This window comes from Ictidomys tridecemlineatus, unplaced genomic scaffold (assembly GCF_052094955.1).
Source record: "Ictidomys tridecemlineatus isolate mIctTri1 unplaced genomic scaffold, mIctTri1.hap1 Scaffold_240, whole genome shotgun sequence".
Classification (NCBI taxonomy): Eukaryota; Metazoa; Chordata; class Mammalia; order Rodentia; family Sciuridae; genus Ictidomys; species Ictidomys tridecemlineatus.
The window spans coordinates 277,877-305,702 of NW_027522074.1; the positions used below are offsets into that span (position 1 = coordinate 277,877).

The 27,826-nt window shown below is 34.5% G+C and overlaps 1 protein-coding gene across 1 annotated transcript in view; it reads right to left on the minus strand.

Annotated features, from left to right (window-relative positions):
- LOC144373125 (1-phosphatidylinositol 3-phosphate 5-kinase-like) overlaps positions 1-27,826 on the minus strand; it is a 31,035-nt gene that overhangs the window by 2,583 nt on the left and 626 nt on the right. The window contains 9 exon segments of the mRNA XM_078036245.1: positions 645-802; positions 3,092-3,230; positions 9,379-9,468; positions 11,377-11,584; positions 18,926-19,097; positions 20,019-20,137; positions 23,423-23,486; positions 23,488-23,573; positions 24,921-25,101. Coding sequence (XP_077892371.1) covers positions 645-802; positions 3,092-3,230; positions 9,379-9,468; positions 11,377-11,584; positions 18,926-19,097; positions 20,019-20,137; positions 23,423-23,486; positions 23,488-23,573; positions 24,921-25,092 — 1,208 coding nt within the window. The 5' untranslated portion in view covers positions 25,093-25,101.

Consider the following 27,826-nt stretch of genomic DNA (forward strand, 5'->3'; position numbering starts at 1 on the left):
TTGGAACTAAAGGGCTCAAGTCATAAAAAGATTGAATAATTTTACTAAAGGCACAAAACTAAAGAGATATAGCAAAAAATTGGAATCCAGTTCTTCCCTGTTTAAAGTTATTTCTCTCTTTACTTATTTAAACATTTGTTTCTTCTCATAAGAGGAGAAGCAGCTCATTTGAGCAAGTTGTAAAACCTACGGGAATATGTTTGTTAGTTTGAAAGGTTTTAGGCCCTTTCTGTTATTCTTTTGATTTGTGATCCTCCAGACATGGCCTATAAATCCAATTCTCAACACAGGTTATAATGTCTAGATTGGAGAACAGTAACAGAAGAATCTTTTAACCTTAGAATCTAGCTAAGTTCTCCAATCTTGCTTTACTAAAGAGTTCTAAGTTTGAGGAATTACCACATGCTTCTACTTTTAATAAGATAAACTTTGACCCCCCCGCCCATATTTGGCTCCTTCCAACTATTCTCTACTGGTGAAAACCAGATGAAAGGAAGGTTGACTAATTAGTTCCCCCAAACCATCAAATACATTAAAAAAAGGGAATCTACAAAGAAATGTTATCCCTATATCTTCAAATATGTGTCCTCATTTAAAATAAATTAACAAATAATATCAAAACCTCTTTCTTAAGATCACAATACCTGGTAGCAATATGACCATTTCGGATTAGCCAGTTAACTAATTCCTTTCCTACAATGCAATTGGGATGGGTTCTCAGCCAGTACCAGTGATCCTGAAACTCCATTCCACTACTGTGATGGCAGATTTTTTTCCACAGGTCCTTTAACTGAACACTGTCCTGCAATACATTGAGAGCAAGTGTTACTCATAAGAATGCTATTTACCTGTACAGATGCTTTCCTGTGATTTTCACATTCATAAAAGGAACTTTGATTTGCATTTCCTTAGAGCAACTAATTTTTTTAAAGATTCTTTTTTTATTGGTTGTTCAAAACATTACAAATCTCATGACATATCATCTTTCATACATTTGACTCAATTGGGTTATGAACTCCCATTTTTACCCCAAATACAAATTGCAGAATCACATCGGTTACACACTCACACTTTTACATAATGGCATATTAGTGACTGCTGTATTCTGCTACATTTCCTATCCCCTACTATCCCCCCTCCCCTCCCCTCCCATCTTCCCTCTCTACCTCCTCTGCTGTTGTTCAATTCTCTCCCTTGTTTCCCTCCCCCTTTCCCCTCACACCTCTTATATATAATTTTGTGTAACATTGAGGGTCTCCTACCATTTCTATATGCTTTCCCTTCTCTCCCCCTTTCTCTCCCCCCACTCATCTTTGTTTAATATTAATCTTTTCCTCATACTCTTCCTCCCTGGTCTGTTCTTAGTTGCTCTCTTTATATCAAAGAAGACATTTGGCATTTGTTTTTTAAGGATTGGCTAGCTTCACTTAGCATAATCTGCTCTAATGCCATCCATTTCCCTGCAAATTCTATGATTTTGTCATTTTTTAGTGCTGCGTAATACTCCATTGTGTATAGATGCCACATTTTTTTTATCCACTCATCTATTGAAGGGCATCTAGGTTGGTTCCACAGTCTAGCTATAGTGAATTGTGCCGCTCTGATCATTGATGTGGCAGTATCCCTATAGTACACTCTTTTAAGATCCTCAGGGAATAGTTCGAGAAGGGCAATAGCTGGGTCAAATGGTGGATCCATTCCCAGCTTTCCCAGGAATCTCCATACTGCTTTCCAAATTGGCCTCACCAATTTAGAGCAACTAATTTATGATTTAATATAAATGATGCATATATGAGGAACAACTTGAACTAATTCCAAGCATGACTTTTCTGTTAAAAATCAATGATCCCAAGTACTATATTTTTGGATCAATGGCACATATTATCCATCTCCTAGTTAAGTACAAAATATATTCTTCTTGTTTGGAAACTGGATAACGGTAGAAGATGTGACAACAGGCAAATCACAATAATCTAAGGTAACTGTTCCTGGTAGCCTTTATTACACCATATTCATTCCACCCTTTTCAGCACCACCCAACTGCTAGATAAATCTTCAAAAAAAAAAAAAACTTTATCCATTGCTCAGCAACTACAGGTTCAAATCTAAACTTGAATGACCAAATTCATTGCCTTTCACTGGGTAGTCCCAAATAACTGCACTCTCAATGCCCACACTCTGCAAATTAAATTTTCTCCCAATTAATAAATCCTACTTTATTCCATGGAAATGCCATGCTTATTCTTATCTCTATACCTTTCCTTACATCTATATATAAGATTCACTTTCTTTACTACTTATCCAAATCCATTTCGTCCTTCAAAACATACAGCTCAATACCTTTTCTGACACCCTAATTAATGATCAATTTTTTAAATTTTATATCATTCGTGACGCTCTTTTTAGTATTAAGACATATATGTATTTATTTTATCATTAAAAACCTTTCTATTGATTTGATTTCTACCTCCTGAATTAAAAGTTGAGAATAGAAGCCATATTTTTCACTTCTTTGAATCACTCTGTGGATTGAAAACATGATTTTATATATAAGCAAATGGAAGAAACTAAATATTATCTCACATAAACTGAATAAACTGTCTCAAAGGCTTCTCCATTTGTATAAGAAACTTGTTTCAGGGGGCTGGGGATGTGGCTCAAGCAGTAACACGCTCACCTGGCATGTGCAGGGCTCTGGGTTCAATCCTCAGCACCAAATAAAAATAAAAGATGTTGTGTCCACCGAAAACTGAAAAATAAATATTAAAAAAAATTCTCTCTATAAAAAAAAGTAAAAAAAAATAATGCTTCAAATTTTAAACAGCAAGCTTAACCTACGAGTTAAGCTCTCTTATATTATGTAGGAAACTGAATTCTGATCTTGCCAGAAGAAAGGGGTAAAAAAAATATTAATGCAATAAGTAGAGAAAGAATACTGACCAGTTTCTCAGGTGATCTGAGTAAAAAGTTAAGCTAATCATTTCTGTTTAACTGATATGCTATTTCATTTATGTTTCTTTAAAAAAAAATCAATGAAATAGACATCCTTATAATCAAAACTAACAATGGGTCAAAGACAGTGTACTAGTACCAGAAGAATTTTGCGTTCATCCTCAGTGGTCTCTGTCCTAATATATGTTCGGTTAGCCTGGGGACTGACAGATGTCTCATATGAAGGTACCATAGGAGAACCAGATCTATCCAATGACAGGTTAGTAATGCTGGCTGATCTGGAAACAAACAAACAAACAAAAAGTAAAATAGCAGTTGTAAATTCATCTATAAATAGAATACAGTAAACATTCATATTTAAATAAATGCTTACTTGCCAATGTTAAGGGCAATTTCATTTTTTATTGATTCATTTTAGTTATGTATACAAGACAGTAGAATTTATATTGATATAATTATACAAGCATGGAATATATCTTGTTCTAATTAGGACCCGCCCCCCATTCTTATGGATGTACATGATGTGAGATTCACTGTGGTATGGTTATATACATATAAAGTTATGTCAGATTCATTCCACTGTCTTTCTTTTTCCTATCCTTCATTCCCCTTTGTCTAATCCAATGAAATTCGATTCTTCCCCTACTCTCTCCCTGTTGTGGCTTATCATCCACATATCAAAGAACTTTGGTTTTGGGAATAGGTTATTTCAATTAGCATGATAGTGACCAGATGAATCCATTTACTGGCAAATGTCATAAAGTCATTCTTTTTTATGGCTGAGTAATATTCCATTATGTACATGCATCATATTTTCTTTATCCATTCATCTGTTGAAGAGCACATAGGTCGGCTCCATAACTTAGCTATTGTGAACTGTGCTTCTAAAAACATTAATGTAGCTGTGTCACTATAGTATGCTGATTTTAAGTCCTTTGGGTATAAACCAAGGACGGAAATAACTGGGTCAAATGATGGTTCCATTTCTGAGGAATCTTCACACTGCTTTCCAGAGTGTGTGCACCAATTTGCAGTTCCACCATCAATGTGGGAGTATATCCTTTTCCCACACCCTTGTCAACATTCATTGTTACTTGAATTCTTGATAACTGCCATTCTTCCTGGAGTTTACTGTATTCTCAGTGTAGTTTTAATGTGCTATATTTGTTGACCATTCATATTTCTTCTTCTGTGAAATGTCTCTTCAGTTTTTTGCCCATTTATTAATTGGGTTATTTGATTTTTTGAAATTAAGTTTTTTTGAATTCTTTGTATATCCTGGAAATTAACACCCTGAGGTGCAGGTGACAAAGATTTTCTCCCATTCTATACGCTCCCTCTTCATGCTCTTGATTGTTTCCTGTGCTGTGAAGAAGCTTTTTAGGTTGATGCCATCTCATTTATGGGTGTGAGGACAATCCAGCTGTGACATCTGTTAACCCATTGATTGCCAGAGCTAATTCAGCTGATTTGGCTGCCTAGGTGGGTGACCCCTTACTCTCTCACCACTTCTTGTATGTCTTCCCCACTGTGTGCTCGATTGAAGAGGATGACCTTCTCCAATAGTGGAGGACTGTTCTTTAGTCAAGGGTATCTTAGTAGCTGCATTGCCCTCCTAGAACCTCCAAACAAGCTCTCAAAGGCACTTTTAAAAGTAGTTATGATGATTATGTACAATGTCATTATTAGGAAAAACTAGGTGAAAGATACTCAGAAACTGTACTATCTGTGCAATTTCTATGTGAGTCTAAAATCATTTAGAAGTAAGTTTAAAAGAAAGTAGAAAGTAATTATGGAAATATTACAGAAAAATAATTATATAGTTATATATCAGTAATATTTCAAAGGAAGTAGATATAAACTCTTGTTAAAAATATTAAAAATTAGGGGGTTTTATAGAGAAATATAAAAAATTACCTAGTATGCTTTAACTCATCTTACTTAACATTTCAGCATTTTAATTCCATGAAAACCTTTCTTCACTCGTCTAGTAAGGCAAACACACCTGGCCTGGTTGGCCTCTCCATCTCCTTCTTTATTGGGTCCTCTTCACTTCCCCAATATCAGTCCTTGGTCCTATCTCCTCTTTTCACACTCACTCTGCTGACGATCCCCATCCAGGTTTATAACCTTAAATACCATTCACATAATAATGACACCCAAGTTTATATTTCCAGCCTGTACCTCTTCCCTAAATTCTGGACTCATATATCCAACTGTCTATTTGACATCTTCCTTGGATCTCTAGAAGGTGTCTAATTCAGCTTGACACCTGTTAGTCAGAACTGCACATGCCTATAATTCCAGCAACTCCAGAGGCTAAGGCAGAAAGATCACAAGTCCAAGGTCAGCCTCAGCAATTTAGTGAGACCATGTCTCAAAATAAAAAGGGCTAGGAATGTAGCTCAGTGGTAAAGCACCCCTGGGTTCAATCCCCAGTACCAAAATAAATAAATAAAATCAAACTGTTACTCCCTGTCTTCCTCCATCTCAATTAATGGTGACTGCAATTGCTCAAGTAAAAAACCTGAGTCATTTTTGAATTCTCTTCCTGTTGTGGCCTACATTCAATTGACTAGCAAATGTCATTATGTCTATACTCAAAATGTATACAAAGATCATTATTAGGAACATTGATTAAAAACAGAATACATACAACACATCAGATGACAGAAATTTCTTACCATTATAATTTCCAGAATTTATACATGATTATGTAAGGGACCTTAATTTTTTGTTCTAAGGGAACACACTTAAATATTAATAAGTAAAAAATAAAACTTCCTGTTTCTGGCCTGACATGTAAGAATCTTAGAAATTTTTACTCTGTCCCAACAACCAAAAAGCTAAAAAAACTGAAAAGTCAGCAATTCTTCATAGATCTGTCAGACAAATGAGATCACAGGACAAACTGCTACTTTAATCATAAGAATGAGACAGGTGCGTACAAAGAATAACAATTTACTGGAGCAGAAACTCACAAGTAGAAACCTCCCTGAAAAACAACTCATTTTAGGTGGAAAAACCTGAACTATAATTGAAAAATTACAGATAGTTCAGTGTGAATAAACCTGAAAACTCTAGGTGGGCCAAGTATTGGGGAGTGGGGCATGTATTTGTGAGTTTCATTTTCAGGAGTGCTACCAGGTCCTCATGGTGAATGTCAAAAAAAAAGGCCCTCCAGCTCCCTACCCAGGGAGGAAAAAAATACAATTTTGAATATGCCAGATCTTTTTAATAAGGCCTTCCCCGAGAAGAAACTATTTTATTAGAGCCTAACCTAGTAAAATAGCAGAGCTAAATACTCCCCCCTCCCCAGGAGAAGAGAAATACCCAATACCAGCCCCCTCTAAACCAACCATGTAGGGGAAGAGGAATACACAACTCTAGCCTCTTCCAACCATCCTGTCCCACCTAAGGAGGGCAAAGGAGTGGGGACAAGGACAGAGGGATAGGGAAGTACTTAAAAAGTTTATAGTCCCGTGGCACAGGCTCACCAAAAAACTGAGACTTAACCAAAGGAGTCTGAAGATACTTCCCCTCATCCATTCCTTATCATTACATGACTAAAGAAAGGCCTATTTACTGCAGTTTCTTTCACCTACTATATCATGTCTAGTTACCAACCCAGAAGGCATACTAAAAGGCAAAAAAAAAAAAAACAGTTTGGAGATATAAAACAAATATAAGAAAAAATTGGGTACGGCACAAATGTTGGAATTAACAGTGCAAGAATGTTTGACAAAACTTGTATGAGATCTAAATGAGGAAAACTACAACACATGAATAAAATAAAGAATAAATAGATATTTCATGAATAGGAAAACTCAATATTGTCAAGATGTCAAGTTTCTCCAAACTTGATCTGATTCACTGCAATACAAATCAAAAACCAGCAAGTCACTTTGTAGACATCAAAAAAGTAACTCTAAAGAATATAAGAGGCAGCAAAACATCCCAAATAGTCAACACACTATAAAAGGAGAAAAAGTTGGGGAACTGATACAACCTAACTTTAAGATCTACTATAAAGTCACAATAATCAAGGCAATGGTATTGGTAAAAGAATAGCCAAATACGTCAACAAAACATAAAAGAGCCCAGGAATAGACTCACATAAATTGTCAACTGACCTTTGACAAAGGAATAAAAGTAATACAAAGGAGTAATTAATCTTTCCAAATAAGTTTCCAATCTGAATAACTCAACTGTCCATCCACATATTAAAAAAAAATAAATCTAGAAAAGAACTGATACCTTTCACAAATTAACTCAAAATGGAACATAGACATAATTGTAAAAGGCAAAACTTCTAGAAAATAACATAACAGAAAATCTAAATGATCCTGGATATGGTAATGAGTTTAAAATATGACACTCAAGTCACAGTGCATGAAAGAAATAATTGATCATCTGGACTTCATTAAATTCTTCTGCTCTGCAAAAGACAATGTCAAGAAAATGAAAAGACAAGCCATACACTGGGAGAGAATATTTGCAAAAGACACATCTGATAAAGGACTATTATATAAAACACAACAATATGCTAGGTGTGGTAGTACATGCCTCTAATTCCACCAACACAGGAGGCTGAGGCAGGAGGATCACACATTAGTGAGACTGTCTCAAAATAAAGAATGGAAAAACAGTGGGCATGGGGGCTGATGATATAACTCAGCAGGAAGGCACCTCAGGGGTCAATGTTCAATGTGAGTAATGCCAAAAATTTTTTTTTAATTAACAATGAGAATTTAAAAAAAAATAAAGTTTTTTGCTGTATTTAAAAAAAATAAAACAAAGTTTTTTAAAACTCAACGATGAGAAAATAAACAAACTGATTACAGATGGGCAAAAGATTTTGACATCTCACCAAAGAAGATATACAAACCACAAGGCAGATAAAAAAGATGTTCAACATCATATGTCATTAAGAAATGGCAAATTAAAACAATAATGAGATACCAATATACATCTATAACATTGGCCCAAATCCACAACACTGGAAACACCAATGCTGGTATCATGTGGAGCAAGAGAAACTCTTGCTGGTAGGAATGAAAAATGATATAGACACTTTGAAGAACAGTTTGAAAATATCTTACAAAAATTAATCATGTTCTTACCAAATGATCAAGCAATCATGCTCCTTGGTATTTATCTGAATAAAATGAAAATTACTTGTACACAGGTATTTATAGTAATCTTACTCTTTCAATTGCTAAAACTTGGAAGCAATAAAGATGCCCTTCAGTAGGTAAACAGATACTGTACAACTGGACAATGGAACATTATTCTGCACTAAAAATATCAAGTCATAAAAGATATAGTGAAAACTTTAATGCCCATTACCAAGTGAAAGAAGCCAATCTAAAAATCTACATACATTCAGTGTATATAATTCTGGTAAAAAGGAAAACTACGGAGACAATTAAAAAAATCAATGATTATTATGGGTTAGAGGGAGGGATGAACAGACAAAACACAGCAGATTTTTAAGGCAGTGAAACTACTACTCTGTATACTACAATGGTAGATACATGTCATTTTGCATTTGTCCAAATCCATACAACCTACAATACCAGTAGACCCTAATGGAAACTACAAACTTTGAATGATAATGTGTCAGTGTAGGTTCTATAATAAATATACTATAATAAATATACCACCATGGTCCCAGATATTCACAGTAGTGAAGGGTTGAGCATATGGAGAATAATGGAAAAGGGCCTCTGTACTTTCTCCTCAATTTTGTTATCAGCCTAAAATTACCATGTAAAATAAATCTGATGAACTAAAGAAATAAAAGATAACAACGTGTGAAATATACTCTCAAATGGTTCAGGAAAAAATGTATGTGCATGTGTAAAATGACAGAATAGGCAAAAACATAAATAAGTAAATCTTAATGAGTATATGGATACTTATTTTCTTATTCTTGCAAATCTTCTGCAAGTTTGAAAGTTTTTTAAAACAATTAAAAATTCAAGGAAAAAAACACTCTCCCCATCTCATTCAGAGTAAAAGTCCTGACAATTAACTGTAAAACTGATCTACTTCAGACTCACAGGATTGTTTCTTATTAGTTGCTGGGAACTTGTCATTCCTGTTTTCTTGGTACACTCTTATACAAAAGGTCCACAAGGTTTCGTTCTCTCGCATCATTCTCTCACATCCTTCAGGTCTTTTTACTAAACTAGAAGACAGTGGATGGTGTAGGTCCCAATATCTTAAGCCATTGATGAATACTGGAAAGGGCTACTCAAAGAATGAAAGCAAGAGCTGACCAACAAAAAGAAAATGATAGTTTAATTCAGCTTTTAGAACTGGGATTATAACAAGCAATCACCTTTTTTAATGCTTGTTGTTATTACCATGACAGGAAATAAAAAACAGACACAGAATACAATGTTTCCATTTAGCATTTACCTATTTTGAGTGGGGGATTTCCCAGCATCCTCCTGAACAGATACAAGTCTTGTTGACAGAGCAGTGTTGGAGGAGTCTGGATGAATCAAACTACAAAGAAAATAGGAAAATATTGAGATCGCTTGGAACAGTAAAAGACAAACCCAATTCCAATGAGATGCTTTAACATTTAAAAGCAAATTAAATCTTTTCCCCTGAAATTGGGGGATTATGGGTCACTTTTGCACTTGCTTGGATTAAGGTGAAAACTGTGTGATTATCATATCAAATGTCAAAAGAATGATAAAGTTTTTTAAGTATACCAAACATTAAGAACACCAATAGCCAAACACGGTGGTGCATGCCGGTAATCCCAGCAACTCAGGAGGCTGAGACTGGAGGACTGTGAGTTCAAAGCCAGCCTCAGCAATAGCGAGAAGCTAAGCAATTTAGTACAACCCTGCCTCTAAATAAAATATAAAAATAGGGCTGGGGATGTGATTCAGTGGCCATGTGCCCCTGAGTTCAATCCCAAGTACACCCCCTCCCAAAATAACAATAAAATAATGAAATTGGTTGGATCAGTGACTTACATAACTTCCCAAATCACATACAAGATGGAAATGATTTGGGAAATATGAGTTCTAAAACTTTACTCTCTGTCCCCACAACCCACTGGAATAGCAAAATAAGAAGCAAACTTAGGTCTAAGAGCAGGTTCCACCTCTTACTAGCTGTGTGACTAAATTCATTATTTAATCTTTCTGAACTTCAGCATCTGCATCTGTCAAAAGGAAAAAACAGTGCCTACCAAAGAGGTATAATGAATAAAAGAGAATGAATATTAAATAATTAGCACAAAGTCTAAAACTATTATTCTACCTTTGACATCTATCAAATACCTCTCAGGAAGCTATCATACCTGGTTTGTTTTATAAAATTTGTTTTATTAAATTGTACCTGCCAATTAAGGGCTCATATAGCCAGATCATACACAATTAAAATATATTACTAATTAAAATAAGCAAGAATTGAAGACTTTCTATACTTTGTACTATATTATTAAATATAGAATCAATTTTTTAAATTTATAATAGGTATGTAAGATATAAAGAATCATGATACTACAAACATCAAAAGATTCATCAAGTAATTTAAGAAAAATAGAACACTATCACTGATTCCAAAGTACCTATGCTCCCACCATGATTTATTTTGTATACTTCTGAAGTTTACATAAATGAAAAGTTTGTGGATGTATGATTATATAAAACATCTTTTCCATTTTATATTATGTCCCTAAGATTCATACATGTTCAACTATAGTGGTAATTGGTTATTTTTTTATTTGTTTAAATATAATGTACAGTAAAATTCCTCACTTCCTTAAGATGTAACTGAGAAAATATCTCATCAGAAAAATGTTGGTTAAAACTCCAAGCTCTTTGATATGGTTAGATTTGCTATTATGCTTAAGAAAATTATGTTGCTAGAGAAAGCAATCAGAAACTGATGAACCTAGGACACTAACTCAAACAATTCTAAGTAACTTCCAAGTAACTTTCCCTACTACCAGTCCATTTAGACCTGCAGAAAGACAGCAAATGTACCTTTGGAAGGAAAAAAATCTAATTTCATTCAGAAATATGAATACAAATATCATTAATATTATCCCTAAAAAGACTTCATTAGGAATTATTAATCTCAGTGACTTCTATTTCCTATTCATCAAATATCATGAAGTTTATATACATGCCATGTGCTATTCTTGGTGCCAACAGTAAAACAGTGAGTGAACAATAAAGATATAGTCTCTCATCTTACTGAGATTATACTCTAATTGGTCAATAACCTCACTACCCATAAACATCTATGATCCTGCTGGAGGTGAACCAAAGAGAAAGGAGAAAATGGTGAATTTGAAACAATTCAAAGAATAAAAGTCAACCAAAAGCACTTATAAGTCAAGAAACTTAGTATTTCTCAAGTTTAAATAAAATTATATTCAAGTGCCAGGACCTTTGCCAGGTCAAATCATCCTCTAAGAATATGTTGCGGCTGGCTTTTCTACTCCCAACAGGTGTTCGGGGTTCACTGGGATCAAGTACAGACACAGAGCAAGCAGAATCTGAAAGAGCATTCAAATCTTTCCCAATGGAATTACTGTCTGTAGAATGAGCATAACTTAAGGCTATTTTTCTACAATAGGTGCAAGCTCGGAGGTCTCCTGGGAGGAAAAAAAAAGAGAGAGAGAGAGAAAAAAAAAGGAAAATGCGTAAAAAATAGCAATACTATATTATTTAAAATATTTTAAATCCTTGGGTTAACAGATAATCTAATAACAGGGAAATGTCTTCAAGTCTTAAAAGACTACCCTCCCAAAATTTTTTTAAATATTTATTTTTTAGGTGTAGATGGACACAACACAATGCCTTTATTTTTTTATGTGGTGCTGAGGATCAAACCCAGGTCCTGCCCGTGCGAGCCGAGCCCTCTACCACTGAGCCACAATCCCAACCTCCCAAATTTTTAAAAGAAGTAAAATACTTCAGCTGGTTCTGTTAAATATTTTAAGAATCATCACTATAATAAATTTATCCAGGGGCTGGGGTTATGGCTCAGTGGCAGAGAACCTGCCTCACACATGTGAGGCACTGGGTTCAATCCTCAGCACCACATAAAAAAATAAATAAATAAACAAAATGAAGATATTATGTCCATCTATAACAAAAAGTACTTTAAAAATAAAAAAAAGAAAAAAAGAAATTTATCCAAGTGTCCAAATTACTTCAAATATTTATAACAAGGTAAGAAAATTTGACCCAATAATACTGGAAAACTCTGTTTGTAAGATATCTTTTCAAAATTGTAAAAATGAAATAAGAGATCTATCAAAGGTAGGAATTTCAAGCAGAATAAAAATCAATACAGTAAATAAACCAATGTAAATGTAAACAACACAATTTCCCTAGGCAGCAAGTGAGGAAATTAAAGTTTCTATTATGAAGCCCTGAAGAGTGGCCTCTAGAAGGGTACACAATTTTGAAATAAACTAATAAAATGGCCTAAACACAATATGATATATTGAGATAAACTTTGCTGAAATTCTTATAATGAAAAGTTAAAATAGAAATAAAATGTACTTGGGAGAACAAACAAGATTACTTAATACTTCTAATTTTTTTTTTTAGGATGTAGTCCTGCCCAAAAATAAGTGTTAATTTCTACCTTGTTTTTCTAAAACATTGTTTTGTGATTCCGTAACAATTTGGTGTATTAAAAATGGAGGTGAAATAGTCATATGCCACATAATGTTTTGGTTAACAAGATCACATAATACAATAATTGTCACATAATGGAGCCGAAAAACTCCATTTTGTTCCCCCCACCTGCAGTACTGCGGATCAAACCCAGGGCCTCACACTTCTGAGGCAAGAATACTACCACTTATCTGTAGCTCTGGCCCTTGAAAAATTCTTATCACCTAGTGATGTTGTAGCCATCATAATGTTGTAGGGCAACACATTTCTAATGTTTGTGATGCTGTTATAAATAAATCTACTACTGTGTAGATCTTATAAAAGGATAGCACATACAATTACATATATTACATAAAAGTTGATAATGATGATAAATGACTGTGTCACTGACTTATGTCGTTATGATTCTACACTTTTTATCATTATTTTAGAATGAACAACCTTTTATTTATAAAAAAATTACCATAAAACAGTATACCATGGGGCTGGGGATGTGGCTCAAGCGGTAGTGCGCTCGCCTGGCTTGCGTGCGGCCCGGGTTTGATCCTTAGCACCACATACCAACAAAGATGTTGTGTCCGCCGAGAACTAAAAAAAATAAATAAATAAATATTAAAAATTCTCTCTCCTCTCCCACTCTCTCTTTAAACAAACAAACAAACAAACAAACAAACAAACAACAACAAAAAAACAGTATACCATGTTGGATCAGTAGCAGTCTCTCAATTGTTCAAAATGCTATGTTGATACTCAGAAGGCTAGATAGAAGGTACACCTGAGGCCAGAAGTTCAAAACCAGCCTGGGCAACTGCAAGACCCCAAAAACCCAATCCACCTTACCAAAAAAAAAAAAAAAAAAAAAAAGGGCCATAGGGATCTATTAACCAGCACCATCCAGGTTGGTTTAAGTATATTCCATAATGTTCACACAAAGATAAAGTCACCTAAGTGATGCACTTCTCAGAACTTACCCATCATTAAGCAACACAAGACTATATTTAACTTTACATGTAATTTAACAATTCTACCTTAATTATTTATTACCACTACTACTAAAAATCTGAAGTGACAGAAAAGATTTCTAAAAGTTCACTGTACTGCTTTTGCCACAATTTCACCAACTATAATAATACCTCTGTTTTATTTTAAAACTACTATTATATAATACTTAATTTTATTAAACTATACATGTATCTTAATCAAAATAAAATGTCAGTTGTTGATATACTAATTTCTGTCATGACAATTTAAAAGATAAAATCTATTAAAACTATTTAAAAAAATAGATCTGCATCCACTTCAATCAGGACCCCAGAAAACAGTAACAACAAAGTGAACACCAGTCTAGGATAATCAAAGCACTAGGATAATTACCATCAACTGACCAAGGCAGAATTTCAGTGAGGATGTGAAATTACTTCCTTCCTGAAAGACCTACAGATTACCATTACAAAAGTGGGTTTGTTTCTTACACTATTAAAGGAAATCTCCCTGAACCAGTCAGCTCTCAAAACTAAACTTATCAAACCAATAAAGACAGTCAAGCCTGACCAGGAAAGTTTCATTTCATTAGAACATTCATCAGCAAAGGCCACTACACATATAAGTGTATTATATGATGGAAAAATAAAGGCTGATGAGACACAGTCCTGCCACCAGAGAACTCACAGTATACTGGAGATGATGGACATATATAATTTAAAATGCTGCATGATGAATGCATAGATATTACTTTTACTATTACCATAATAATTGCTTAATATTCATGGATCCTTTGATATGTGCCAGACATTGTTCCAGGTATTCTACATTTATTCAGCGTCTCAATGTGCAATTGTGCACTAAATATATGATTCCCATTTGTGATGGTTAATCTCGGGTCAACTTGGCTAGACAAGGGGTTTGGTCAAGTAATCTAAACAGTTATCTTGGGTTGAGGGGTGCAGGGAGTATGATTAATATTCACAAATACTGAAGTAAAGCAAATTATTCTCCATAAGGTAGTGAGTCTCATCCAATCAGTTAAAGGTCTGAGGAGGTAAGACTAACGTTTCCAGAATAAAAAGAAAATACTGCAAGGCAGAAATCCTATAGAAGTTTTCAGCCTGCTAGCCTCCTTGAGAATTTCAGACTTGCCAGCCCTTCACAATCATTAAATCACTTGAGCCAATACCTTAAAATACAGATAAACTTCTCTCACTCATTTGCTCAGTGTGTGTGTATAACTCCATTCATTCTGTTTCTTTAAAGAATTCTCACTAATGCAGATTTTGGTACTGTTATGTTTGAATATAAGATGTCCCTCAAAAGCTCCTGTAGTAATGCAGTAATAAGGTGAAATGACTGGATTGTGAGAGCTGTAACCTGATCAGTCTAGCCTAGTTTAAATGGACCTCCTGGTAACTGTAGGTAACTTGTATGTGGCTGAAGGAGGTAGGTCATTAGGTTCATGTCTTTCCTCTGCTTCCTGACCCTACCATGAACTAAGCAGCTTTCCTTCACCACTCCCTTCTGCCATGAAGCTCCATCTCATCTCAGGCCCAGAGCAGTGGACTCAATTGACCATGGATTAAACTTCTGGAACCAGGAGCCAAAATAAACTTTCCCTCCTCTATATTGTTTTTGTCAGGTATTTTTTGTCACCAGACACACAAACATAACTAAAACTGGTAAAAAGAATGGTTCCAAAGGAAAAGAATTTTAAGGATAAGGTTCCTGAATGGGCTTTCATGTTTCTAGAACTGGTTCTCTGATTGGACTGAAAGGCACTAATGATTTTATTTCTAACAGCAAAGAGAATATTGATAATCTATGGTGTGCTTAGCAATACAAACATGCAAAATATCACCTATGTATGGATATTCCTAATCAAATACTTATAAGAAGCAAGATTATGAGTTACTATGTATTTAATCTTTGAACATTTTTCTCAAACTAATAAGTATACTAAGATAAACTTATTGTTCCTAATTGCACTACACAAAGTAGAGAAATAAAATAATAACCTCAGGATTCAAATTCCCAGTTCAAGAACTGAACTAATTAAAAGTTTCTGTCTTCCCTGAAAGAATCCCTTATCTCCTATGGCCTCAGTGCTAAGATTGCTGAATATCTAACCAATTCTCAAAATACAAGTGGCTGAATTAATACACATAACAACAAAGGCAGAGACAGGAGTGATGGATCTGTTCACAAGCCAAAGAACATGAACTACCAGCAACCACCGGAAAATAGGAGAGAAGCCTGGATGAATTCTCCCTTGGAGCCTCCAGAAGGAAGTAAGACTGCCAACACTTTGACTCCAAGCTTTTGGCCCCCAGAAATGCAGAAATGGGAGAACAAATTTCAGTTGTTTAAAAAAAATACCAAACCCATAACTTCAATTACCAATCTTGCAGTATGTCTGCTAATAAAGTGAGGGCACTGATTAGAAAGAAATGGGATCCTGAAAATTAGAATGAAGATATATGGGAAAAGCCAAAAGAAGCTAAGGATATTAAACCCGCAAATCTGAACCTCCTGTCAGAAATAGCCTTTCCAAATCACCCGAAATTAACTCTGCTTTGCTTCAGGAATTTGTAATGCCCTCCCTTGAGTTAGGTGCCTTGCAAGACACTTCTAATTCCCCTCAAGATCTATTCCTAGTACCTCCATCCCATAGTCAAGTCCTGTCAGGACTTAAAGGTAAGGTACAAAGTAAGACCAATGAGGATGTATGTGGTATACCCGAAGAACCACATGACTATTCCAATTAATATAGACAAAAACCCAAGGAATGTGTGAGACGGCTATTGAAGGTATAGGATAAGAGTGGATAGAAAATTGGTTCAAGTTGAATTTACTGATATGGGTCCACAAAATAGAGATTCCAGATTTAATCTTGCAGCTTGAGAAGTTAAAAAAAAGCTCTTAAGTCTATTTAGTTGACTGGCTAAAAAATATGAATCTTTAAAAGGTGGCTTATATTAAAAATGAAGATAAAATGCCTGAACTTCCCTAATATACTACAGAGCAAGAAATACATGAGCTTAGGAAACAGGAATGAGTCAATTTTGCACATACATAACCACACTCCCTCTCTCTTATTATGTGATGCTCTGCATGACCTTTGGGCTCTGCTAGCAAGAAAGACATCACCAGAGGAGTACCCTAGACCTTGTACCTCTACAATCAACAAAAACAGGTATTTGGGTTTTTTTTTTTTCCTGACGCCAATTATGAAACAGGGATTGGTATGTACTGGTTTGGCTAACGTAGCCAAACTTGCAGAGGAACTAAGTACAGCTCAATTCATTGTTCAACAGCTACTGGGTTTATTTGGTCAAGATACTCATAATATGGAAGCAGAATATCTCATACCTGTTGTATTTGGAGCCAACACCAGGAACTAAAAGCTAAAGTAAACAAAAGACTTTCTTCCTGATAACTTGAATAATCTGGATGTGGACAAAACCACTGGGACCTAGTTATGATTTGATTATTTATAAAGTAATGCTAATTGTGCTAATACTTGGAAAGCATAAAAAATCTAGTTGTAAGTGATAGTAGTGTTTGATTTGACAGAAAACTAAAGTAAACTTTTAATAATAGTCTCTCTTTACATATGACTTAAGGAATTTATCTATGGATATTAGTAACCTTTTTCTGATTTGCCCATAATAAATCATACTTGGTCACACACATAAAATAGAGTGGATTTGACATATAAAACCTGCTCCCTTATCCCTGAAAGATATACCTTTCAGCACAACCATGAAACATAAATTTGTGAGGGGAGACTCAGAATCCCTGAAGGGCTCTGGCTGCTATTGCTTTTCTTTTTAGATAAGAAATTACTGCTACCACTGAACCAGGAAAACCAAATGCAATTGGGATAACTGGATCCTCAGGTATCAGGGGCCAAAAAGATTTATGGCCTTTGAATACTGTGACTGTACAATTAAAGCAAGGAAACAGTCAACTTTTTCAGGGATTACCAACACTAACTCTAAACTGAAACTAATTCCAAGGACTCAAACATCACTCTTGTTCACCAGTCACAGCAGAGGCTTAGAAAGGCATGGCAACTGATGGGAGTTTTAGCTCAGGTACATGTGACAGTGAGTTTAGTGGGTCCCCAAAGCCCATTCTATGGTTATTTCATCAGTTCTAGAATATATAATTGATATAGACATATTCAGCAACTGGTAAAATCTATACATTGATTCCTTAACCTCTATTATGGTGCTTCTGGCCTCCAGAACTGTAAGACAATAAATTTCTATTGTTCTAAGCCACTCAGCCTGTACTTTGTTATGGTAGTCCTAAGAGACTAAAATGCCAGCCAGGCATGGAACACACACCTAAAATCCCAGTGACACAGGAGGCTGAGGTAGGATAATCACAAGTTCAAGGCCAGCCTCAGCAATTCAGCAAGTCCCTCTTTCAAAATTAAAAAAAAAAAGACCAGGGATCTAGCTCAGTGGTTAAGTGCCTCAATAAAAAGGAAAGAAATCAATCCTAACCGTATGAGATAGATTTTATCCTAAGGGTAATGGTAGCTCTGAAAAGGTATTTATACTAAGAGTACTAAGCAGGGAAATAACCTGACATGATCAATTGGCATTCTACAAATACTGACTTGAATATGAAAAATGAATTCAAGATAGGGAAAAACTAGGAGTAAGAACATCTATTAAAAGCTCTAGTCAATCTGGATGAAAGATAATGAACTCTGTAGCAATTTTAGTTTCTTTTTCTTTCAAGTGAATGAAAGCAAAAGGAAAATCTATACAATAACAAAAATAACATGAGAGAAGTCAAGAGCATTTTCTTGAGTAATTTCGGTCCACCTTCCACTCCAAATCACTGCATAAATCCACACACCATTGTCAGCTTTCTTCTGTTTCAACAAATAACTTGAATTTTCAGTATTGCTAAAATTTGACTATGTTCCTTATGGAAGAATAAGAGTAAGATACAATTTGCCAAAACATAGTGTCATATAAGTCAAGAAAAAACTTTAAAAATAAGAACTCTCATAATAATGTAAATTAGAAATCTACTCTAACCATCTTGTCTGATAACTTTTAACATCCCTGGAGCTTTCTGCTAGTATCTATGATACACTGTCTTTTATTCTAGTTATTTTTTTAACTTTCCATCTACTTTATCACTTGACTGTGAAGCGCTGTCACCCTCACAATTGCATCCCCACGCCTTACACACAAGGCCCAAAATAAAAATTGTCTTATTGTTGGTCCTGTATTATAATTATTTTATACTTATGACCTTTAAAAATTGTAATACTGTCAATAAAATGCATTTACCTGTATAGCCCATAAATTTTCCAGGGATTTCTTGATTACAGCAATGACTGCAGAAAATCTGCCCACATAGTTGGCAATGGTGTCTGCGCCTAAAGGTTGTGAATTTTTCACTACAGTCATAGCACTCTTTACATTGGCTATCTGGCATCCAGTATTGCTTTAGGTCACTATCCTATAACAATAAAAATGTGTGAAGACTTCTTGAAAATACTGATTTTTATATTGTAATGGCAAATAAAATCCTTGAAGATTTTTTTTACAGAAATGAGAAGTTAATTCTAAAATTCATAAGAAATTCAAAAGACCAAAATGACCAAGAACAATCCTGAAGAATAAAACAGGATTTACATTACCATCTTTCAAGGCTTATTCAAAAGCTATATAATTTTAAATAGTACTGGTGCAAGGACAAAAAAAATGGAGATATGGAACAGAAAAAAGTAGCTTAGCATACACTAATGTGTACATGATTTTTGTGATAAGATTTACAGCACAATCAATGACAGATGGTCTTTCAAAAACTATGGTGCTATCCTCATGTCCATTATATCCAAATAGACATGAAAATAAAAGGAAACTTGACCCTATTTATTCACACAAATAATAAAGCTTCTTAAAAAGAATCATAGGGGTATATCTACAGATCCTGGCCTGAAACTAGCCTTAAAAGGAGAAAAAAACACTAGCCTTAAAAGGAGAAAAAAAACTGATACAATAAACCACATTAAAGTTAAGAACTTAGGTTAAAAAATTGTGATTTTCACAACTGAAATAAACAATAAATATACTATCATTTTATTCTTTATTTTTGGTACCAGGGATTGAACCCAGGGGCACTCAACCTCTGAACCACATCCCCAGCCCTTTCTTATATTTCATTTAAAGATAGAGTCTCACTAAGTTGCTGAGGCTGGTTTTGAACTCAAGATTCTCCTGCCTCAGCCTCCCAAGACTCTGGTATTACAGGTCTGTACCACCACACCCAGCTTAACAAATACATTTTCTTTCAACTCATATTATGTCATTTTTCAGTGGGAATGGTATGATCCCAAAAAGTATGTAAGAATAAATCTTCCAAAGCACTAATTATTACCTGGCTTTTTCCCTCCATGATTTCTTTGAGACATTTTAATACTGTGCTGAGGCTTCGAAGCTGAACAGCTGTACGAGGATCATGACCTCCAAAGGTAGGTTCTGCTTTCCTTCTTGTATCTGAGTCATATTAAAAAAAAAAAAAAAGATAGAACAACAAAGGCAATCTTGTTAACGGTTCATTGTGTCTATATAAAACACTGCATCTATGTGATGTGAAGTGCTTTTATTACTTGTATTCTCCCAACCAGTGACATAGGTTGAGAGTTAAGGGTGGTCTTTATAAGGGTAACAGACTGTTGAAAGTATTTCTTATTGCCATGTAAAATACTATTTCACAAGCAAGTAAGAGCTATCTAAGACAAGAACTATCTGAGCTGATGGTTTGGAGGCCTAAAACAGCAGCATCATCTACATGGTCAGAATTCAGTAATGATTTCTTTTGCTCTTTGGTCCCAACCTATAATAAATACCTGCTGGACATTTAACAGAAGAAAAAGCAACTCCAGAGGATTAAACACTAGCCATAAAAGGAGTAAAAAAAAAAACTTGATAAAATAAACCACATTAAAGTTAAGAATTTAGGTTAAAAAATGTGGTTAGTTTAGCTTAGTCTCTATAGTCAAATAGGTAAGCAATAGGATCAAATGGTTCACTTCTGGGGCTAATCATCAAAAGGAAATAACTCACCCCTAAAGATTCTGATAGAGGGCTGAGGTTGTGGCTCATCGGTAGAGCACTCGCCTAGCATGTTTGATCCTCAGCACCACATAAAAATAAATAAAACAAAGGTATTGTGTCTAGCTACAACTAATATATATATATATATATATATATATATATATATATATATATATATATTTAATATTTATTTAGTTCTCGGCAGACACAACATCTTTGTTGGTATGTGGTGCTGAGGATCGAACCCGGGTCGCACGCATGCCAGGCGAGCGCGCTACCGCTTGAGCCACATCCCCAGCCCAAATAAATATATTTTTAAAAAAATATTCTGATAGAATTCAAAACATCCAAGAGGGTAGATTTGACCATGATAAAATCTGACAAATGTCCAAGCATATTATAACTGCCAGAGAATTGCTAAAACTCTAGTCCTATCCTTCTATATTGTACCCAACCCAACCCTGTAGTTCCAAACTGAAAGGGTCAGGTATTTTGGTCATAGTGACAAAAAGTTAAGACACACCAGCTGTTTCAAAACCTAAGGGTGAACAGGAGGTGATCTGACAAAAAAGATGAGTTATCTGACTATGGACTGACACCTCTGTAACCATGAACCCAAAATAAACTTTTCTTACAAGTTGTTCCTGTCAGGTATTTTGGTCATAGTGACAAAAAGTTAAGACCTCCAGCTGTTTCACTGAAATGGCAATACTAAACATAAATCTATCTATAATAAAACAAGCCCAGATTCTAGCTTTGTAACCAGAATGGTAGATGCCCACCAAAAGTGCCACTAGTAGGTAACTGTTCTTGTGGACCAAAACTACTGCAATTTCTATTCCTGGATTAGTGTTATGGTTTTGATATGAGGTGTTCCTGAATGACTCAAATTAGTTAACGCACGAATATTCAGAGATGAAATGTTTAGGCTATGGACACTATAATCTTATCAGTAAATCAATCCATTTAATGGATTAATAATCTGAATGGATTACTGGGTGGTAATTACAGGCAGCTGGGACATGACTGGAAAAAGGAGGCCAGTAGGGGTATATCCTTAGGCCTTATATTTTGTTCCTAGCTACTCACTCTCTCTACTTCCTAACTGCCAAGAGCTGAGCAGCTTTCCTCTACCAAGTCCTTCTATTATAACATTCTGCCTTGCCTCAGGCCCAGTGTAATGGAGTTGGCTGACTATGGAGTGAAACCTCTGAAACCATGAACCCAAAATAAACTTTTCTTAAAAGTTGTTCCTATCAGGTATTTTGGTCATAGTGACAAAAAGTTAAGACACTCCAGCTGTTTCAAAATCTAAGGGTGAATAGGAGGTGATCTGACAAAAAAGATGAACATCCAATTAGCTTAAACACTCTAGTCTAATAACCCATGGAGCTCCCACTAACCTAAACAGACTGCAGTTATTTCTAAGGTTTCAAGTACCCACAGGCAACTGCAGTCTAAAAATTTTAACATTTGTCTCATTCTTTCAAGAGAAAGAGACAACAATCGCATAATTTTTAATATATTTATTGTCATACTTATTTTTGTTACTCTCTTTCTATGCCTAATTTACAAGTTAAACTTTATCACAGATGTGCACATATGGGGATAAAAAGCATAGGGTCTGGTACTATCTGTGGTTTCAAGCCTCTACTGGTACAGAAAAGAAGGGAGGTTTAGAGTGTACCCCTGCAGATAACAGGAACTACTATAAAATGGAAAATCTGGGGCTGGGGTTGTAGCTCAGTGGTAAAGCACTTGCCTAGCATGCATCAGGCACTCAGCTCGATTCTGAGCACCACAAACAGATAAATAAAATAAAGGTCCATCAACAACAACAACAACAACAACAAAATAATAATAATTTAAAAAATAAAATGGAAAATCTGCCTCAAACTCACTATTTGCCAGATTTATATTAGGTGTGCTTTGTTTTAGTTGGGTGGAAAATAAAAGATTACAAAGAAATGAGAGGTTGATATCTAAATCCAAATTTACAAAGAATTATCTAAAACAATTTAATGAAATAATCACTGTATCTAAACTGCACTTATTTTTAAACACTTTGAAAACTTTTTATCTTAATTTAGCATTAGTAATACCTCAGAGGTGGTACTAAAATGTAAGTATTAGAACGACCAAATTATTCTTGAGTCTCAAAATATAAAGCAACTATCCATGAATTATAAGTTGAAAAAGGAGACAAAGCTGTGAGAATTATAATGGCAATGCTCCGCATACCGGCAACAACAAACTGTGAAGCCCCTTGCATTTAGCTACTTAGAAATACAAGTTTGCACCCAACAAAGGACACAGGCCAAGAGCAAGTGGCAGCCCAGCAATGGAGTTGAAGAATTCTGCAGCCAGAGGCATGCACATCACATTTCACTAGCACCCAAATACAGACACAGAATTCATTCACAAGACTGAAACTAACCTGTGATCTCCTGGGGATGCTGCAAATTGTTCTCTGCGGAAACTCAAGCAAGTAATTAATCAAAAAGCAGCCAAGAGGTCTCTTGTTTGCCTAAATCAAAGTTTAGTGACATGTTTAAGAGCTTTTATTCAGATATCAACAAATTCTTTCACTAATTAAGTAATAGTTTTATTTATTCTGGAGAGTACCTGACTATTCCAAACAACAAGAAAGTTACGTCAATAAATAACTTGGGAAACAATGACTGTGAAAGATCTTAGAAGAATGAAATAAGAACACTGTTTTACCTAACACTGAAGAGCGTCGCTGAAGTTCCTCATTAAGCTGTTTTTTATAAGGAACAGGTGACCTCAACTGATTGTGTCCTTGAAGGGAGCTGAGGGCTGGACCAACTTCCACTGGGAGAAGGGTGCTCTCCTTGGCTCCCTTCTCCTCTCTCTGTAGAGCAAAAGAAAGGTTGACATTATTTGAAAAATTGAGACACAAGAATTCAGCAAAGAGAAAACAGCAAAGAGAAAACATGAAATTTTCCAGACAACTATATTATATATATACATACATACACACACACATAGATATATATATATACTTATATATATGTATGTATATATTACATGCATAATTTAAAATTAGGCTTTTGGATTTTTTTAAAAGAAAGAAATCCAAAGAGTAGAGCAAAATTATAAGCCAATAATCACACTCTTGGTATATGTGATTTTCTGTTTTACTTTTCATTTGAAATTTGAGGAAACAGAATGCAAGCTTTTTACACAAAGGCCCAGAATTTTTGCTGTGTTTATGGAAGAGATTCCTTGTACTATTGAAACAGCACCCAATATAGTAGCTGCTCAATAAACGTTTACTAAATAGAGTATTATCTTATAAAGAGTCTACATAACATAATATCTTAGATGGAATCTTATAACAATAAAAGGACATTATGTAAAAATTTTAAAACTCTGAATAAAATACATACAGTAGTTAGTGAAAATTGTAAAATCTTTACATTAGTGCAGTAATACTGAGAGTATAGTAATACTAACCTAAGATGTTAATAATAGCAGAAACTGAATGTATGGGTAAACTAAGTGCTCTGCATTATCTTTCCAATTTTTCTATAAATCTAATAAAACTGTTTTAAAAATTAAAGCTTACTTTTTAAAAATTATCATCTTAAAAATGTACCAAGTTTTTACAGTACTTTCAATCTAACCATTAATAAACTTAATTAGAACTATCAAAATTTCTACTGAGGGGCTAGGGTTGTGGCTCAGTGATAAAGTGTTTGCCTCGCATGTGTGAGGCACTGGGTTCGATCCTCAGCACTACATAAAAACAAGTTAAACAAAATAAAGGTGTTGTATCCACCTACAACTAAAAACAATATTTTAAAAAAAATTCTACCTAGTCTGGGCTCAATGGCACACATTTTTAATCCCAGCAACTCAGGAGGCTGACACAGGAAGATCACAAGTTCAAAGCCAGCCTCAGGAAATTAGTGACACTGTAAGCAACTCAGCAAGACAAGCTCTTGCTCTGTCTTTAAATAAAATATAAAACAGGGCTGGGGATGTGTTCAGTGGTTAAGCACCCCTGGGTTCAACAGTACCCCCCCAAAAAAAAAAGAAATCTAGCTTTTTCTTCTTAAGCAGAAAAATCTGGTGATACATGAATAAAGCTCCTTGTTAATATTTCACTTTCTCACAAAGATACAGCATGAAAGTTGAATAAGGAAACTATAAAGAATCAAAACTAAGTTTTCTGATCCTTAATAGTAAGTCTCACCTTTGTTCGATTGAAAAAGATTTACAAAAGAACTATATGCTGATTTAAAAGAAGGTTCATCCTGGTCAGGAGTCAAAGGTTTAAAGTGTGTAAGATGAGAAGGACTGGTAGGAGGTCGAGGCAAATCATTAGCAGAGTCCAGTGTTGGGGAAGTCTTATCATCTGTGGCCATTTCATGAGTCTGCAAAAGAAAAAAAAAAGTTACTGTTTCAGAAGCCAAAAGTTAATTTCAAACAATATGCATATATCTGGAAGATCCTATTCTGTGAGAGTTTTTACTTATGAAAACCAAAGAGTCAGTGAATTTAGCTTAGCATACTCAAGTGAAGGTTTAAAAACACTGCTGTCTAAATCAAATCTCAACACCTAAAACTGATGGTCAACATAATTTCAAACATTACTATTAAAATCATTTTAAAATTTTTAAATTAAAAAATTTGCAGGTAAGGCATAAATGTGAGCAGGCAAAGAAGAAAAATATTTTCGTATCTGTACAAATTTTGGGGAAAAAAAGGTACTTAATAGTTTTTTAAAGTTATAGGGGGAAACTGGTTTTATGCCAACATATAAATTCCTCCATCTTACTTATTTCAGCTTTTCCCTCTAAAAATATAACAAAAAATTATCTACCTAAAGAAAGGAAATAAAATAGTCATCCTTTAATGACATTTCTATATAAACTCAACAATTAGCTCAAGTTACACCTTATTTGAATATTGACAACTATTCAAATCAATAAGCTATGCTCCATCATGTTTCCTCCCAGGAATATGAACTTGCTATTTTCCCCTTTAACCCTATATAAATATCAAGATAAAGATCTTCCTAAAGGACTTTTTCCCCTAAATTACCAAAAATCATAATTCAGCCAAAGCAGTAAATCTCCACATCAGAGTTTACCAAAAAAGCACCGATTTATATTTTGCTATTCGGAGTTATAGTTCAACCAGAAGAACAATGCATACCTCTAGTTAGTCATTAAAATGCTTTAGTTTCTAATATAATTTACATTTTTAAAAAGAGGACATTACACTCTTGTAAATGCTTTGCTTCTCTGAAATCATATGCACCATCTCATTTTATTTTTACAATCCTGGAAGGTACATAAAGCAGTCCTCATTACATTTTTATCTTCAAGGCAACCAAGGTACTCTGAATCTAAAATAACTTTCCTGGGGGGAGGTCACAAAGATAGTTTGGGAACCTGCATCTAATCTCACCACAAAATTCTTTAGATTGAAATTATTTTTGTAGCTTTTCACAGACCTCCAAGTCTAGCCTATAAGCTATTTTCTAGCTACTCAGGACTACTCAAGACTTTGCTTTATTAATAATTTAATTGACTTTTAATTAAAGCACAAATGAAACCACTAACTTAAACAGAATTTTGGCAATAAATATTTATTAGAAGCTGGGGCAGGGAGGAAAAGAAAAAGAGTAAGGGGGGAAAGTGAGAGAAGAGGAGGAGGAAGGAAAAAGGGAAAAGTCTTTAATATCATCTTCTATTGGGGAAAGTAGTTAATAATCCTTCCAAAGTATCATGACACTCCATATTCCAGCTTTAAGACTTAGAAAATAAGATGGTGACTGATTAAGTACAAACTCAAATTTTTGTTCTGTATTTTTTAAAAGAGTACTAGAGATGAAGGACATGATGACAATAGCAACCTCAGACCTCAGAAAACAACCTATATTCTAATTTCACAAAAGTAATATCAGAAGCAGAGTTAAAAACCTGAATAAAGAGCCTTATAATTACCTTGAATTACTTCTAAAGATCAACTAAACATGAAACTTTTTTTAGGTTTTGGAGATATGAAGATAAAAAATTACAATATTAACATATAGCAAGTATTGTCTCTACAACATAAATACAATCACATGGAGTTATCAATAATAATTACATGATATTGGGATCCTGAAAAAACTACATTACAACTCTAATTTTTTGACAACTCAATAACTGCTTATTATAAAAACTAGGACTCCTTCCTGACAGGTAATTAGAAGTATTTATCTACTTACTCAAAGACCTCTGATGTATCACCAGCACTCCACCTCTTTCCATTTCAAGGTTAGTGTAGTATATGCATATTACCTTGTTATTAAAGCTAATCAGTAGGCTATGGGGTATTAAACGTAAGAAATAAATTGCTCTATCAGCCAATATCAAAATTTTAGTTAGAATATCCAAGTATCAGCCTAGTTATCTCTAAGTAGTTTTTTTTAAAAAAATACTCAAATTTTATCTAATAATGCAGGACAGTTTAATACTAGTAGTGTTGGCTTCCACCAACAAAGAGTTTTGTTGTTGTTGTTGTTCAATTTTTGCCAACAAAAATACTAAAGGAATACCAAAACTGATCCATATTACTCTTTCCAGAAAGAAAGAGGCAGTTCCCAGGAAATTAGTCTTGCCTCTCAGAGGAGTCAACCTACCCAAACTCAAGAAAAAGAAAACTAAGAATATTTTTTGTAAGAATGACAGAGTAGGACCTTTTGGAGAGGCATAAAACGAGATTCAAATAAATCCGAAATAAAATACTGCAAATCTGCCAAAATACTATCTGTATTGTTATTGTACTAATTTTTACTAAATGAATGCACGGAATTAACATCTTAATAATTTAACGTATTATACACAGATACACAGAAATAACCGATTCTGCTTGATACAGAATTCTAGCATTTTTCATATTTCTTGAATGTCTTAATAACAACAAACTCTAAACTAGGCAGAAGACCCCATATTCCTAAAAGTATCCACCCACTTCATTCTCATCCTCTTGCTGAGAACATTCTTTAAGAAAGGGAAGTACTAATTTGGAAACCAAGTCTCCCCAAAACACTTTGAGTTGAAATAAAATCGCCTTTAATAGCAGAAACAAGCTTTTAAGGAGATATAC